The sequence below is a fragment of the Macrotis lagotis genome, chromosome 2, assembly GCF_037893015.1.
Source record: "Macrotis lagotis isolate mMagLag1 chromosome 2, bilby.v1.9.chrom.fasta, whole genome shotgun sequence".
In the NCBI taxonomy this organism is placed as follows: Eukaryota; Metazoa; Chordata; class Mammalia; order Peramelemorphia; family Peramelidae; genus Macrotis; species Macrotis lagotis.
This window is the reverse complement of record NC_133659.1, coordinates 187,660,942-187,677,925: the sequence shown is the minus strand read 5'-3', so window position 1 is coordinate 187,677,925 and position 16,984 is coordinate 187,660,942. Positions and strand designations below refer to the sequence as shown.

At 40.6% G+C, this 16,984-nt stretch overlaps 2 protein-coding genes across 2 annotated transcripts; both read right to left on the bottom strand.

Annotated features, from left to right (window-relative positions):
• Positions 1 to 1,627: 1,627 nt before the first annotated feature.
• Positions 1,628 to 2,326, bottom strand: LOC141513788 (uncharacterized). Its single transcript, XM_074223958.1, has one exon. It carries the CDS (start codon positions 2,294 to 2,296, stop codon positions 1,628 to 1,630), a length of 669 nt encoding a protein of 222 aa, XP_074080059.1. The 5' UTR covers positions 2,297 to 2,326.
• Positions 2,327 to 9,841: 7,515 nt separating this feature from the next.
• Positions 9,842 to 10,776, bottom strand: LOC141513787 (uncharacterized). Its single transcript, XM_074223957.1, has one exon. It carries the CDS (start codon positions 10,598 to 10,600, stop codon positions 9,926 to 9,928), a length of 675 nt encoding a protein of 224 aa, XP_074080058.1. The 5' UTR covers positions 10,601 to 10,776; the 3' UTR covers positions 9,842 to 9,925.
• Positions 10,777 to 16,984: the final 6,208 nt, after the last annotated feature.

Genomic DNA, 16,984 nt, shown 5'->3' with positions numbered 1-16,984 from the left:
CAGAACACTTTAGTGGAAAAAAATCTTTTATACATCCCTTAAACGAAATCCTTTCCCTTCTTAAGACCTTCTCACCCTCCCGCTAACCTCAAAATGCATTCTTTTAGAAAACAAGAATAGCATAGCCAAACAAGCTTATCCATAGAACATATCTCATATACTGTTGCACAAAGAATACAATCTCTCCTTAGAGCAGAGATGTAAATTTCAACAGGAACCCTCTGAAATCCAGTTAGTTTACTGAAGTCCTGTAAGCTCTGCTCTCAGGTAGCCTCGTTCTTCTTATGTATTATTGGGGTCATTGTGTGTGCTGTCTATCACACACTTCTATGACAGCAAATGAAATTTGACTCATTACTCAACAAATATCTGCATATGTTTTCCCCCTGTTACATGTAACAACGAGTTTTAGCATTCATTTTTTCAACGTTGACGTCTGAATTCTCTTCTTTCCACCTCATTCCCTCTCATTGAGAAGGCAAATTATTGGATATAGATTAAAATTTTTAATGAAGCAAAACATTACAAAAACGTTGTCAAATAAATTTTGTGAAAATAAATCTAGTTTTCCCACACGCTTTCAAAAGAGAAATCACAAGAAAAAGACAAAGCTCATGGAAAATAAAGCTTAAAAACAATATGCTTCAATCTGCATTCATACACCAACAGCTGTGTCTCTGGGTTGGATAATATTCGTTATCATAAATCTTTCAGCATTGTCTTGGATCGCAACATTGCTGACAAAGGGTTGAGTCATTCTCAGTTAATCATCCTTAAATTTTGCTGTTAGTTTGTAAATAGTACATTTCCCACTGCAACTGCTCATGTAAATCTGTCCAGGTTTTACTGAAAGCACCCTGTACATCATTTCTGTTTTTTCATTGTAATTAACATTTTTATTTATTTACACATTACTAAAACAGTCTTCTTGTGAGAGGAAACATAATCTCCCTACCGCGACTGTAACCCCAAATGCAATCTAGTCTAGTTGCTCTGCTTGGAAGGTCTTTAGGCAGAGGGACTAGACGGGGACAGAGGTTCCCTTGAAATCCCAAGCGTCCCCTGATCACGAGAGTCTATGAATTACTGAAACAGTAAGAAAGAACACCAAATGAGGAAGAACTGGAGAAGGCACTTTGTTTTGTTGCTTGTTTGCTTATTTGAGATTTATTTGGAAATTTTGAGACACGAAGACAACAGAGAATGGGCCAAAGACCCACTCTAGGAAGGAAAAGTCTTTGGAATCTGAGAACTAAATCTTGGGGGGAAGGGAAAGGTAGAGCAACTAATTTTCTTCTCAAACAGCATAGACCGGTCTTTGAAGGTCATTACTTAGGAGACGGATGGAAGATTCGGTTAGGGTTGGACTCGAGAGGCATAAAGTTCAGTTTTGATTGTTGACCATGTAAGAGGAAGAGACCAACAGAGAAGTGACGGTTTAGAGTGAAGAGGAAAAGTAAATTGCCTGTCATCGGCTATTTGGCAGGTTCCAAATGGGTCTCTTGTGATCAGCTTATAACTGGTAGACTCTCCAAACTCTACTCATACTGATCCCGATGAGGAAGAGAACTGAAGACACCTTAGGATATGGTGAGGATGTTGAGAGTTCATGCCCTGGCGCCTTCATTTAACAGCAAGAAGAGCCACAGCAGGTTGGGCGGCAGCAGGTGGTTCTGCAGCAAGTGGTCTGGCAGCAAGTGGGACGGCAGGAGGGCTGGCAGCAACTGGACACACAGCAGGTGGGGCGACAGCAAGGCTGGCAGCAGCTAGAGATAGAGCAGGTGGGGCGACAGCAGGGCTGGCAACAGCTAGAGATAGAGCAGGTGGGGCGGCAGCAGGGCTGGCCGCAGCTAGAGATACAGCAGCTGGGGCGGCAGCAGGGCTGGCAACAGCTAGAGATAGAGCAGGTGGGGCGGCAGCAGGGCTGGCAGCAGCTAGAGATAGAGCAGCTGGGGCGGCAGCAAGTTGGTTGGCAACAAACAGACTGGCAGCACCTTGGTCTGCAGCAGCTTGGCTGGCAGCAGTTAGACACACAGCAGCTGGGGCGGGAGCAGGGCTGGCAGGAGGGCTGGCAGCAGCTAGACACACAGCAGCTGGGGCGGCAGCAGGGCTGGCAGCAGCTGGGGCGGCAGCAGGTGGACACAACGCAGGTGGGCCTGTAGCAGTTGGTCCTGCAGCAGGTACTCTGGCAGCAGGCAGGCCGGAAGCAGCAGGCAGGCCGGCAGCAGCTAGGGGCACAGCAGCCAGAGCCACAGCTCTGGCCAGAACAGGTGGAGCCACAACAGGAGCTGACCATGGTGTTGGTGGATTGAACTTCTGAGTTTCTTTGCAGGTGAGTGAGCGACTTGAGTTTGAAAGTCCCCTGACCCTACAGGACTCTTATATATCATCCTCAGGAGCAGCCATCACCAGTAATAGCTTATTTCCTCGTTATTGTTTAGCAAGAAGGAAAAAATGACCCTCGAATTAGATAATTTCTGTAATGGGGCGGAAAGTATTGTTTCCTTGTACCTGTTTGGATTCATCTACTCTGCTGTACTTCTCATTGAATCCATTTACCTAGGTCACACAGAATATCAGAATCGGAAGCAACCTCAAAGGACATCCGTCTCATCTATGATTGAGCAACAGGCTTATAGCCCGGCTGCTTCCTTTGACTCAAATTAGTTAGGTTCATCACTTCTGTTTATTTTTTTCATGCTCCAACTTCTAGACGTCACGTGATAGAGAGCCACTGACCAGCCTTTGATGACATTCTTTCCGGTCGATGTATCATCCTGTGACTCACAGAGATGTGTAGTTCATATACGGTAAAGACACTGAGGAGACCTTCAGGAAAACATGAAACTGTTCTTGGTGATTTCCCCCCTGTTTCTAGAGCTAAATAGACTTAGAAATATCTGGAGCCATCCAAATTCCAATGCCTCCCTCCTGTGAATCTATTCCAATATATTGTATAAAGACCTTGTTGGTGAATAATTGCTTTTATCCAACCGCATAACAGCATCATTATTTCCAACCCCAGACCGTAGTACTATGCCTGGAGCACAGCAGCCACTTAATAAATATATATTGATATATCGACTGACATTCCATGTACGATTTCAGTAATAATTGGATATGGGGGCTGCGGGCGAGGAGTAGTCCTTTAGAATCATCAATGATTATTGATCGAGAATAGGGTCCAAAATTCCAATGGAAATAAAGCCAAGCCAGAGATGTTGCATCCCTTCTTTTGTCAATTTAATAATACATTTTAGAGGGACTCTTGAGTAGAGGGAGGTCATGGTGGCATCATGGTGGAGCAGTTCCTCCGAATCTTTTTCATGCCAAAGAGCAAACTAATGATGATGGCTTTCTACAGCTTTCAGGTATGAGCAAAGTGGACCTGGAAAAGGCTGGAATAATCTATGGCGGATGTGGTTGAGAATTCTGTTAGGTACTGGGAAACCATTCCCAGAAGGGGAGCTGAATTCTGCTCAGGGTGAGCTTGTCCTCTGTTCTTGAAATAGACCATGACATCAGGGATTTGGGGCAATAACAAGCCAATGAATTGAAGTTCATGGAGGGGGGTTATTGTGCTAAGTGACCACCCTCACAATGTCCTCCAGAAACATCTGCATACAAGGCCTAGTTATGGATCTGCATTGCAGATGGTCTTGAATTCAAGGCAATCAGTTATAAGTGACTTGAATACACAGTTAGTAAGTATTACACAGGTAGGAAGTGGCAAATGTCTGAGGTCCCATTCGAACTCCCTCCTTCAACTCATGAAAGTGGCTGAAGGAGGTGACAGATGAGTATGACACATCATTCCGACACCTTCAGAAAAATATCTCAGGCTCATGACCATAAATATGAATTCATAGAAGTGCAAAGGGGAGACCAGTGGTAGAAGTGGTAGAGATTTACAGTCCACACACCATCTCAAGATGAGTTTCCACCAGAGGCCCTAAAAAAGCTGGAACCCTTCCTAAAGAACAGTTTCTTACTGTTAATGAAAAATGCGCCTTTAATAGAGTGTTCAGAGGGAATGAACTTTTAGGAATGAACTTTGCTCTGCATGTGACAAGTTGGCACTTGGACATCTTTGTAATACGACTGGTGACAGATCATACTGTTCCTTGACTGGCAGGAGTTTTCCTGAATACTCAAAGATGAATGTGAGAGAAATACCATGACTTGGATGTTAGTGACTTGTCCAGTTCACAGTTCTAGTATATATGTGCCATATTCATTCTTTTTGTAGAGTTTAATGGAAGAGAAAGTAAAGTGATTATGAGTAAATTTAGTGCCTTATGAAGTTGGGAATTGGAAAATTTGAGAATGATGGTGATGATGATGATAATGAGGGCAAAGCTCAAGAAACTTCCAGATTCCTCTGCAATCATTCCAGATATCAGGGCCATGGCTTTCACCCTTTTCCAAGATCATCCAGCAACATTGGCAAAGGAAGACTGCTCAATTCATCCTTCTTGCTACACATCCTTCCATTGATCCATCTATCTGTCTGTCTGTCTTTCTTCCAACGATCCACCCATTCACCCAATCATCATTCTGTCCCTCTTGCTATCCATCAATCAGTCATCTATCTATCTATCTGCCTATCTTTTATCTGTCTCTAATCTGTCCTTCTATCCATCCATCCACAGATCCATGCATCCACCACTCACCAGCCACTCACCAGCACATCCACCCATCCACCACTTGAGGGCAAGTGACTTGAGACATTCTCATTTAAAGTGACTCAGAAAGGGAATACTATCCACATTGAACAGGGTGTAGAAATCTTTGGTACATTAGAAGAAAAATAACAGTAGAAAGGATAGGAGAAATCGGATAGGGAGAATCGCGGGGGATGTAGGTGACAGAAAAAAAGGAGGGAAGACCAGGGGAGAGGGGAGCCAGATGCAACACACTGTTAGAAGGCACTGGGTAAAAGAGATAGAGAGAGAGAATAGAATAAAAGGTTGTGGGGGAGAATAGGATGGAAGAAAGTAATGCAAGCAACAGTATAAGGGGGAGGAAATTTTCATGCAATTTCTCTGATGGATGTATGATCACTAAATGCCATCCATCCCTAAAGCACAGATGATGGTGTCTGGATCAAGCCTGAAGCATACTTTTTTTGCCTCACTTTATTTTTCTTGCGATTTCCCTTTCTTTATTGGAGGAGTATGTTTACTTTGACAATATGAATGACTCAGTAATGTTTTTGGTGGTTAGACATTGCTCACCTACACCAAATAGCTTCCTTTCTCAATGAGGGCAGTAGGGTGGCAGGAAGAGAGAAAAGGTGGAACTCTAGGTTCTGTAAGCAAAAAGTGGGATTTGCTTTTGTACGCAGCTGAGGGGAAAATTTTAAAAGTAATGTAAGCTGCCAACTGAAAATTGATTAATTTATGAAATAATAGTGTCTTCCTCATTGTAAGCTTCAAAATAATCTACAGGAAGTTGGAAATTGAATGCAATATTCTTTCTAGTAGGTTTTTAGATGATTTTTGGGACTCTCCATATATACCATCATGTGGCCTGCAAAGAGTGAGAGTTTTGTCTCTTGCTTTCCAATTCTAATTCCTTCATTTTTTTTCTCCTCCTATCGCTGAAGCTAACATTTCTACTTCAATTTTGAATAGTAGTGGTTCTTAATGGGCATCCCCATTTCACCCCTGATCTTCTTGGGAATGCCTCTAGCCTATCCCATTACATATCATGCTTGTTGAGGGTTTCAGATAAATACTGCTTATTATTCTAAGGAACAATCCATTTACTCCTAGGCTCTCTAGAGTTTTTGGTGGGAATGGAAGCCGTATTTTCTCAAAAGCATTCTCAGCATCTCCTGAGATATTGGTCTGATTTCTGATATGTTTGTTATTGAGATGATTCATCATACTAACCGTTTTCATAATTTTGAACCAACCCTGCATTCCCGGGATGAGTCCCGCTTGAGCATAATCTATTATCCCAGTGATAACTTCTTGTAATCATTTTCCTAAGGTTTTAATTATGATTTTTGCGTTGATATTCACCGGGGAGATAGGTCTATAATTTTCTTTCTCTGTTGTAACTCTTCCTGGTTTGCGTTTTCACCACCATGTTGGTGTCAGAGAAAGTGTTATGCAGAGTTCCATCTTCACCTCTTTTTCCAAAGAGCTTACAAAGAATTGGAACCAACTGTCCCTTAACTGTTTCATAGAATTCACTTCTAAGTCCATCTGGCCCTGGAGATCTTTTCATAGGAAGTTCAATAATGGTTTGTTGAATTACTTTTTTTCTGAGATAGGGTTATGAAGGTATTTCATTCCCTTTTCAATTAACCTGGGCAACCTATACTTTTTGAAAATATTTATCCATTTCACTTAGATTATCTAATTTATTGACATAGAGTTGGGTAAAATAATTCCGAATTTAATTTCCTGCCCATTGGTAATGAGTTCATCTTTTTTCATTTTGATGCTGGCAATTTGCTTTTCTTCTTTCTCTTTTTTTAATCAAATGTTCCAAAACGTTTCGATTTTATTCGTTTTTATGTTCATAAAACTAACTCTTGGTTTTATTTATTAGTTCAATGACTTTCTTGCTTTCGGTTTTATTACTTTCTCCTTTCATTTTTAGAATTTCTAAATGTAGAGGGTCATTGAAACTGAAGGCACTATAAGGCTTCGCATTCCTCAGTAAATAATTATCATAAAGTTCTCCTCAGAGGAGTCACTAAGAAACTGATTAGAAAGCAGCAATGTCATGGGGAATATAAGGTTCAGGCATTCCTGCCAAGATTGGGAAGGATTTAGCTTTGTGTTCAAAACTGAACAGTGCGATTTTCCCCTAAGAACCTTAAGTTTAGACTGATACAGTACGAAAAAAAAATGCTAGGCTTGAAGTCACTGGATTTGGGTTAAAATACACTTTCGGCTATTTCAAACCCAGGCAACAAAGGGAAAACTGATTAATCTCTTTGAACTTGGGATAATGAGCTCAGAATTGATGTGCTCAAATGATGGATTTTTACTGATAAACTTGCTGCTACCTACCTCACAGGAAGACAGTGACTTAATTTTCAACAACATAACATTTAACCGGAAATAACTTAATTGCCTCCAAAATTTATATTTTTACAAAGAATTACTATACGATGTATGTACTACAATTTGGATGAAGTGAAGTTTATCCCAGTGATAACTTCTTGTAATCATTTTCCTAAGGTTTTAATTATGATTTTTGCGTTGATATTCACCGGGGAGATAGGTCTATAATTTTCTTTCTCTGTTGTAACTCTTCCTGGTTTGCGTTTTCACCACCATGTTGGTGTCAGAGAAAGTGTTATGCAGAGTTCCATCTTCACCTCTTTTTCCAAAGAGCTTACAAAGAATTGGAACCAACTGTCCCTTAACTGTTTCATAGAATTCACTTCTAAGTCCATCTGGCCCTGGAGATCTTTTCATAGGAAGTTCAATAATGGTTTGTTGAATTACTTTTTTTCTGAGATAGGGTTATGAAGGTATTTCATTCCCTTTTCAATTAACCTGGGCAACCTATACTTTTTGAAAATATTTATCCATTTCACTTAGAGTATCTAATTTATTGACATAGAGTTGGGTAAAATAAATCCGAATTTAATTTCCTGCCCACTGGTAATGAGTTCACCTTTTTTCCTTTTGATGCTGGCAATTTACTTTTCTTCTTTCTCTTTTTTGAATCAAATGAACCAGAAGTTTTCGATTTTCTTCATTTTTGTTTTCATAAAACAGACTCTTGGTTTTATTTATTAGTTCAATAGCTGTCTTGCTTTCGGTTATATTACTTTCTCCTTTCATTTTTAGAACTTCTAAATGTAGAGAGTCATTGAAATGGAATGCACTATCAGGCCTCGCACTCCGCAATAAATAATTTTCATAATGGTCTGCTCAGAGGAGTCACTAAGAAAATGATTTGATCGAAGCAATGTCATTTGGAAAATAAGGTTCACATCCTGCCAAGATTGGGAAGGATTTATCTTTGTGGCGATTACTGGGTAGTGTGATCTTCCCCTAAGAACCTTAAGTTTAGACTGATACAGTACGAAAAAAATGCTTGGCTTGAAGTCAAAGGATTTGGGTTCAAATCTCCTTTGTTCTATTTCTATGCCAGGCAACAAAGGGAAAACTGATTAATCTCTGTGAACTTGGGATAATGAGCCCAGAATTGATGTGCTCAAATGTTGCATTTTTCTGGATGAACTTGCTGCTAGCTACCTCACAGGAAGAGAGTGACATAATTTTCAACAACAGAATATTTTAGAGGAAAACATATTTTATTTATAACTTTAAAAGAAACCCTTTCATTTCCTCATACCTTCTGACCCTCCCGCCAAACTTAGAATGCATTCTTTTGGAAAACAAGTATAACATAGCAGAACAACCTTATCCATTGAAAATATCTCGCACGATGTCATATAAATGATAGAATTTCTCTTTGAGCAGATGGGTAGATCTTAACAGGAGTCCTCTGAAATCAAGTTAGGTTATTGAAGACCTTAACCTCTGCTGTCTCGTAGCCTTGCCCTTATTATGTATTATTGTAGTCATTGTGTGTGCTTTCTGTCAAAGACTTCAATGATAGCATATGAAATTTGGCTCATTACCCAACAGATATCTGCATAAGTATTTTCCTCTCTTACAAGGAAAAACAAGTTTTACCATTCATTGTTTTTGACTTTGAATTCGGAAATCCCTTCTTTCTTCCTCATTTCCTCACAGTGAGAAAGCCAATTATGTGATATAGATTAAAACTGTTTCAGCTAGCAAAACATGAAAACAACGACATAAAGTTTGTGACAATGTGTTCTGAACATAAATGTAGTTTTGCCACCACGTCAAAAAAGAGAAACCTCAAGAAAAATAATGCTCAAAGAAAGCTAAAAACACAGCATGCTTCCATCTTCATTGCCAAACCAACAGCTGTCTTTAGCTTGGATAGTATTCTTTATCATAATTCCTTCGGCATTGTCTTGGAACACAGCATTGCTGAGAAATGGTTAAGTCATTCACAGTTTCTCATCTTGAAATATTGCTTTTAGTTTGGATATAGTACACTTCCCATTGCATCTGCTTGTGTGATCTTTTCCAAATTTTACTGAGAGAACCCTGTTCATCATTGCTGAATTGTTTTTGAATTTGAATTTACAGTTTTATTCACACATTTTTTCTTTCTTTCTTTCTTTGTTTATTTATTAGTTCATTTCTTTATTTATTTACACATTACTACTTGTCAAAACAGTAAGCATAAGCCCCCTACCATGACAGTAACCCACATTCAATCTAATCCAGTTACTCCTCTTGGAAGGTCTTTAGGCAGAGGAACTAGATGGGTGCTGAGGTTCCCTTGAAATCCCAAGTGTCCTGTGCATATGTGAGTATGCATTTCCCAAAACAACAAAAGAACACAAAGCAAGAAAGAATGGAGAAGTCACTTTGTTTTGCTGCTTCTTTGCTTAATAGAGATTTATTTGGAAATTTCCAGACATGAAGACAATAAAGAATCTGCATAAGAGCAAGTCTCAGAAAGGAACAGTCTTTGGAATCTCAGAACTAAATCTTGGGAGTGGGGGGAATGGGAGAGCATCTGATTTTCTTCTCAAACAGCATAGACTGCTCATTGAAGGCCAATATGTAGGGTAAGAAGGATGGAAGATTAGGTTAGGGTTGGTCTCGGGAGGCATAAAGCCCAGTTCGTAGTGGTCGGCCATGGAAGAGGAAGAGACCAACAGAGAAGTGATGGTTTGCGCCGAAGAAGAAAACTTTTAGCGGCGTACAAATGGGTCTTTGTGCTCAGCTTCTAACTGGTAGGCTCTCCAAACTCTACTCATAGTGATCCCGATGAATTAGAGAACTGATGCCACCCTTGGATATGGTGCGGATGTTGAGTGTTCATGCCCTAGCCCCTTCATTTAACAGCAAGAAGAGCCACAGCAGGTTGGGCGGCAGCAAGTGGTTCTGCAGCAAGTGGTCTGGCAGCAAGTGGGACGGCAGCAGGGCTGGCAGCAACTGGACACACAGCAGGTGGGGCGGCAGCAGGGCTGGCAGCAACTGGACACACAGCAGGTGGGGCGGCAGCAGGGCTGGCAGCAACTGGACACACAGCAGGTGGGGCGGCAGCAGGGCTGGCAGCAGCTAGAGGCACAGCAGGTGGGGCGGCAGCAGGGCTGGCAGCAGCTAGAGATACAGCAGCTGGGGCGGCAGCAGGGGGTTCTGCAGCAAGTGGGCTGGCAGCAAGTGGGACGGCAGCAGGGCTGGCAACAGCTGGAGATACAGCAGCTGGGGCGACAGCAGGGCTGGCAGCAGCTAGAGATACAGCAGCTTGGGCGGCAGCACGTTGGTTGGCAACAAACAGACTGGCAGCACCTTGGTGGGCAGCAGCTTGGCTGGCAGCAGCTAGACACACAGCAGCTGGGGCGGCAGCAGGTGGACACAATGCAGGTGGGCCTGTAGCAGTTGGTCCTGCAGCAGGTGCTCTGGTAGCAGGCAGGCCTGAGGCAGCAGGCAGGCCGGCAGCAGCTAGGGGCACAGCAGCCAGAGCCACAGCTCTGGCCAGAACAGGTGGAGCCACAACAGGAGCTGACCATGGTGTTGGAGGATGGAACTTCTGAGTTTCTTTCCAGGAGAGTGAGTGACTTGAGTTTGAAGCCCCCTGACCCTTCAGGGCTTTTTTATACCATCCTCACTGCCAGCCATCATCAGTAATAACTTATTTCCTCATTATTGTTTAGCAAGAAGGAAAAATGACCCTCGGGTGAGATAATTTCTGTAATGGTGGGAAAGAATTGTTTCCTCCTACCTCTTAGGATTCATCTACTCTGCTATACATCTGATTAAATCCACATACCTAGGTCACACAGAATGTCAGAATTGGAAGCAACCTCAAAGGCCATCCATCTCATCTATGACTGAACAACAGGAACATAATCCAGCTCCTGCTTATGATTCAAATTAGGTAGGGTCATCACGTCTGCTTATTTTTTTCATTCATTCCATTTTTGCAACTTCTGGACCTCATGTAATCAAGAGCCACTGACCAGCCTTTGATGACATTCTTTCCTGTCTATGTATCATCCTGTGACTCACACAGAAATGTACTTCATATATGGGGAAGACACTTGCGAGACATTCACGAAAACAAGAAACTCTTCCTGGTGATTTCCCCCTTTGTTTCTGCAGCTAAAGAGACTTAGTAATGTCCCCAGTCTTCTTCATTCTAGTGCCTTCCTTCTGTGCATTAATTCCAACACATTCTGTATAGAGCTTTTTGGAGCATAATTTCTTCTCTGAAACCTCATAACAGCCTCACCTTTTCTATCCCCAGACCATAGTACTGTGTCTGGAACACAGAAGTCACTTAAGAATTATATATTGACAAATTGACTGAGGTTCCGTGTACAATTTAAGTTATCATTAGATATAGTGTCTGGGGGCAAGAAGGGGCACTTTCTGAATCATGACTGATTGTTGAGCCACAATAGGGTCCAACTTGGTTGACCATTCCATTGGAGGAAACAAAAATTAAAATTAGACATGGTGCATCCCTTCGTTTGTCATGTTAAGAATCAATTTCAGGGTGACTCTTGCGAAGAAGGATGCCATGGTGTCATCCTGGTGGAGTAGTTCCTCCAAGTCCCTTTCATGCCACAGAGTAAACTAAGGATGATGGAACTCTAGAGCCTTCAGATATGAGCAAATTGGACCTGGTAAGTGTCAGAATAAGCCATGCCAGATGTGACTGAGAACTTCTGTTCCTACTGGGAATGCAGCTCCAGAAGGCATCCTGATTTCTGCTCATGGGGATGTTTATCCTCTGTTCTTGAAGAAGACTGTGACATCAGCGATATGAAGCCATGAGAAGGACAGGAGATGAATTTCATGGAGGGGTTGTTGTGCTAAGTTACCATCCTCACAGTGTCCTCCAGAAACATCTGGGGCCAGATATGAATGCAGATGATTGTAAATGGTCCTGAATTCAAGGCAATCCGGTGACTTGATCACAGAGCTAGTAAGTATTACAAGCTAGTAAGGTTTTAATTGTCTATAGTCAAACTCCCCTCCTCAACTCATGGAAGTGTCTGATGGAGGTGAAAGTTGAGTATGACACATCATCAAGGAATCTTCAGGAAAAATCTCAGGATCATGACAATAAATATGTATTCATAGAAGAGTAAAAGGAGAGCACTGGTAGAATTGGTACAGATTTACATTCCACACCATCTCAAGGTGAATTTCTACTAGGTGATCTAAAAATATCAGAATACTTCCTAAAGAACAATTTCTTAAGTTTAGTGAAAAATGCTCCCTTCATGGAGTCTTTAGAGGGAAAGAGCCTTGAGCAATCAACCTTGCTCTTCCATGAAATGTTGGCATTTGGACATCTCTGTTATACAATTATAGAAGGATCTTACCTTTCATTTCCTGGCATGAGTTTTCCTGTAAACTCAGAGATGAATAGGCTACACAGAAATACCTAGACTTTGATGTTAATGACTGGTCCACTTCACAGTTCTAAGATCTATCTACTATAATCATTGTTTGTGCAGAGGCTAATGGAGGAGACAATAAAATGATTGCGAGTAATTTTAAGGCCCTATGAAGTTGGGAATGTGCATTTTTGAGATTGATGGTGATTCTGATAAAGAGGGCAGAGCTTAAACAACTATAAGATTCCTATGCAAATGTTCTCGATGTGAAAGCCATGCATTTAAGATCTCTACAAGATCATCCAGTGATTTGGCTAAGGAAGACTTCTCAAATTATCTTTCTATCTACCCATCCATCTATCCATCAATTCATTTATCTATCTATCTATCTATCTATCTATCTATCTATCTATCTATCTATCTATCGACCGATCTAGCTAGCTATCCAGCTACCTATTTATAAATCTAAATATCGATCGATCGATCAATCAGTCTATCTACCTATCTATCGTTCCATCCATCTATACATCCAACCACTGATCCATCCATCTGCCTCTTCACCTATCTACTCAGACACACCTCCGCCACCCATCCATCCACCCATGCATTCGTTCATCCATCCTTCCATGCATCCATCCACCCATCCATCCATCCATACATACATACATGCATTTATTCGTTCATTCACCTATTTCTCTGGGGGTGGTGTAAGGGTGTGTCTGTCTCTCTCCTCTCACAGAAATGAAGATTTGTTTAATGTGGACACTAGAATTCCAAACAGCAAATTGAAAAATCATGCAACACTTTATCTATTTTCTGAGTGGTTTCCCTTTTTTTCTTGCAAAGCCACGGGGTTAAATGACTAGCCCAAGGACACACATCTAGACAGTTATTATATGCCTGAAGCAAGATTTGAACAATGTGCCCCCTGATATGATCTACTATACCACCTAGTAGATAAATTGTAACTTGTTTTCAACAGCACCGAGAATTGTGTTCTCATACAGATGCTTAAAGTGTAACCTGAACCCTTTGTGATAGAACAACTGACTTTAATGGAAACAAACTGTCCCTGTTTGACTAAGGAATCACTTAATTACCTCCACCATTTATATTTTTACAAAGGATTACTATAGCATGTATGTACTAGAACTTTGATGAACTGAAGTTTAACTATAATACAAATCATGATATTTCTCTTTATCATAGTCAGCCTTGAATAAACTGGGTATACTCAAGCCGGTACGAGAAAAGGAAGATCATTCTCCCACAGTACCACAGAGATGGTCAAGCTTCTACCCATCACTGAAGACCAAGGGTCATTCTATTTTTAAAAACTTTGAAATTTCTTGAAGGCATTAGGGGCTAAGTGATTGAAATACCCAAGGTCCCACAGCTAGGCAATTATTAAAGGTCTGAGCCCGAACTTGAACTCAGGTCCTCCTGACTACACTCTACCCACAGCCCTTCTATCCTCCTGACCCTCAACGTTCATTCTTAAAGGACTGCTTCTGAACACGAGCTCTTCTAGCAATTTTTGAAAAGCCTTTAACATGCTGTTCTAGCAATAATTTCAATCGATATTTTCTTATTACAGAAACAAGTAATGTAAGTTTCTAAAAACTAATCTATAAGCATAGGGATATATTTAAGTGACAAAGTTTCCTTTCACCCTCCCTTTCCACCTCCATCACCTCACAGTTCACAGTCAGGTCAATATTGGACATTCAGTGAAGCAGAGATCTTTCATACTTTACTAATGGAACGACAAAACTAAACAGAGAGTCTGATCTTCAAGAACAGGACTCAGCTGAAGCACAGAGAGGTGGAACCAAAATAGCAAATAATGAGGGATTTACTGATATTAAACTGCTTGTACTCCTGCAATGGAAGATCATGCTGTTAACTCTTTTGATTTCTTAGGGCACTTAGAAGGAGCAACTGAAGGCAAGGCATGGGAGGGAGCGGAATTTGAAGGCATGCTCTCTTAAAAAGATGTTGTTAACAAGAGAGAAAGGAAGGTACTGGGAGAAAGTAAAGGAGAGGCAGGACATGGTAAGAGATTTCCCAGAAAAGAGGCGAGTGGAGTGGAAAAGGAGGATTGTGAGGGCAAGTGACTTGAGACTTACTCTCATTTAAAGTGACTCAGAAAGGGAATACTATCCACATTGAACAGGGTGTAGAAATCTTTTGTACATTAGAAGAAAATAACAGTAGAGAGGATAGGAGAAATCAGATAGGGAGAATCGCGGGGGATGTAGGTGACAGAAAAAAGGAGGGAAGACCAGGGGAGAGGGGAACCAGATGCTACACACTGTTAGAAGGCACTGGGTAAAAGAGATAGAGAGAGAGAATAGAATAAAAGGTTGTGGGGGAGAATAGGATGGAAGAAAGTAATGCAAGCAACAGTATAAGGGGGAGCAAATTTTCATGCAATTTCTCTGATGGATGTATGATCACTAATGCCATCCATCCCTAAAGCACAGATGATGGTGTCTGGATAAAGCCTGAAGCATACTTTTTTTGCCTCACTTTATTTTTCTTGCGATTTCCCTTTCTTTATTGGAGGAGTATGTTTACTTTCACAATATGAATGACTCAGTAATGTTTTTGGTGGTTAGACATTGCTCACCTACACCAAATAGCTTCCTTTCTCAATGAGGGCAGTAGGGTGGCAGGAAAAGAGAAAATGTGGAACTCTAGGTTTTGTAAGCAAAAAGTGGGATTTGCTTTTGTATGCAGCTGAGGGGAAAATTTTAAAAGTAATGTAAGCTGCCAACTGAAAATTGATTAATTTATGAATTAATTGTGTCTTCCTCATTGTAAGCTTCAAAATAATCTAGAGGACCATGGAAATTGAATGCAATATTCTTTCTAGTAGGGTTTTAGATGATTTTTGGGACTCCAAATGTAGACCATCATGTGGCCTGCAAAGAGTGAGAGTTTTGTCTCTTGCTTTCCAATTCTGATTCCTTCATTTTTTTTCTCCTCCTATCGCTGAAGCTAACATTTCTACTTCAATTTTGAATAGTAGTGGTCCTTAATGGGCATCCCCATTTCACCCCTGATCTTCTTGCGAATGCCTCTAGCCTATCCCATTACATATCATGCTTGTTGAGGGTTTCAGATAAATACTGCTTATTATTCTAAGGAAAAATCTATTTACTCCTAGGCTCTCTAGAGTTTTTGGTGGGAATGGGAGCCATATTTTCTCAAAAGCATTCTCAGCATCTCCTGAGATATTGGTCTGATTTCTGATATGTTTGTTATTGAGATAATTCACCATACTAACAGTTTTCATAATTTTGAACCAACCCTGCATTCCCGGGATGAGTCCCGTTTGAGCATAATCTATTATCCCAGTGATAACTTCTTGTAATCTTTTTCCTACGCTTTTATTTATGATTTTTGCGTTGATATTCACCAGGGAGATAGGTCTATAATTTTCTTTCTCTGTTGTAACTCTTCCTGGTTTACGTTTTCAGCACCATGTTGGTGTCAGAGAAAGGGTTAGGCTGAGTTCCATCTTCACCTCTTTTTCCAAAGAGCTTACAGAGAATTGGAACCAACTGTCCCTTAACTGTTTCATAGAATTCACTTCTAAGTCCATCTGGCCCTGGAGATTTTTTCGTAGGAAGTTCAATAATGGTTTGTTGAATTACTTTTTTTCTGAGATAGGGTTATGAAGGTATTTCATTCCTTTTTCAATTAACCTGGGCAACCTATACTTTTTGAATATATTTATTCATTTCACTTAGATTATCTAATTTATTGACATAGAGTTGGGTAAAATAAATCCGAATTTAATTTCCTGCCCACTGGTAATGAGTTCACCTTTTTTCATTTTGATGGTGGCAATTTACTTTTCTTCTTTCTCTTTTTTGAATCAAATGAACCAGAAGTTTTCGATTTTCTTCATTTTCGTTTTCAAAAAACTGACTCTTGGTTTTATTTATTAGTTCAATAGCTGATTTGCTTTCGGTTATATTACTTTCTCCTTTCATTTTTAGAACTTCTAAATGTAGAGAGTCATTGAAATGGAATGCACTATCAGGCCTCGCACTCCGCAATAAATAATTTTCATAATGGTCTGCTCAGAGGAGTCACTAAGAAAATGATTTGATCGAAGCAATGTCATTTGGAAAATAAGGTTCACATCCTGCCAAGATTCGGAAGGATTTCTCTTTGTGGCGATTACTGGATAGTGTGATCTTCCCCTAAGAACCATAAGTTTAGACTGATACAGTACGAAAAAAATGCTTGGCTTGAAGTCAAAGGATTTGGGTTCAAATCTCCTTTGTTCTATTTCTATGCCAGGCAACAAAGGGAAAACTGATTAATCTCTGTGAACTTGGGATAATGAGCCCAGAATTGATGTGCTCAAATGTTGCATTTTTCCGGATAAACTTGCTGCTAGCTACCTCACAGGAAGAGAGTGACATAACTTTCAACAACAGAATATTTTAGAGGAAAACATATTTTATTTGTAACTTTAAAAGAAACCCTTTCATTTCCTGATACCTGCTGACCCTCCCGCCAAACTTA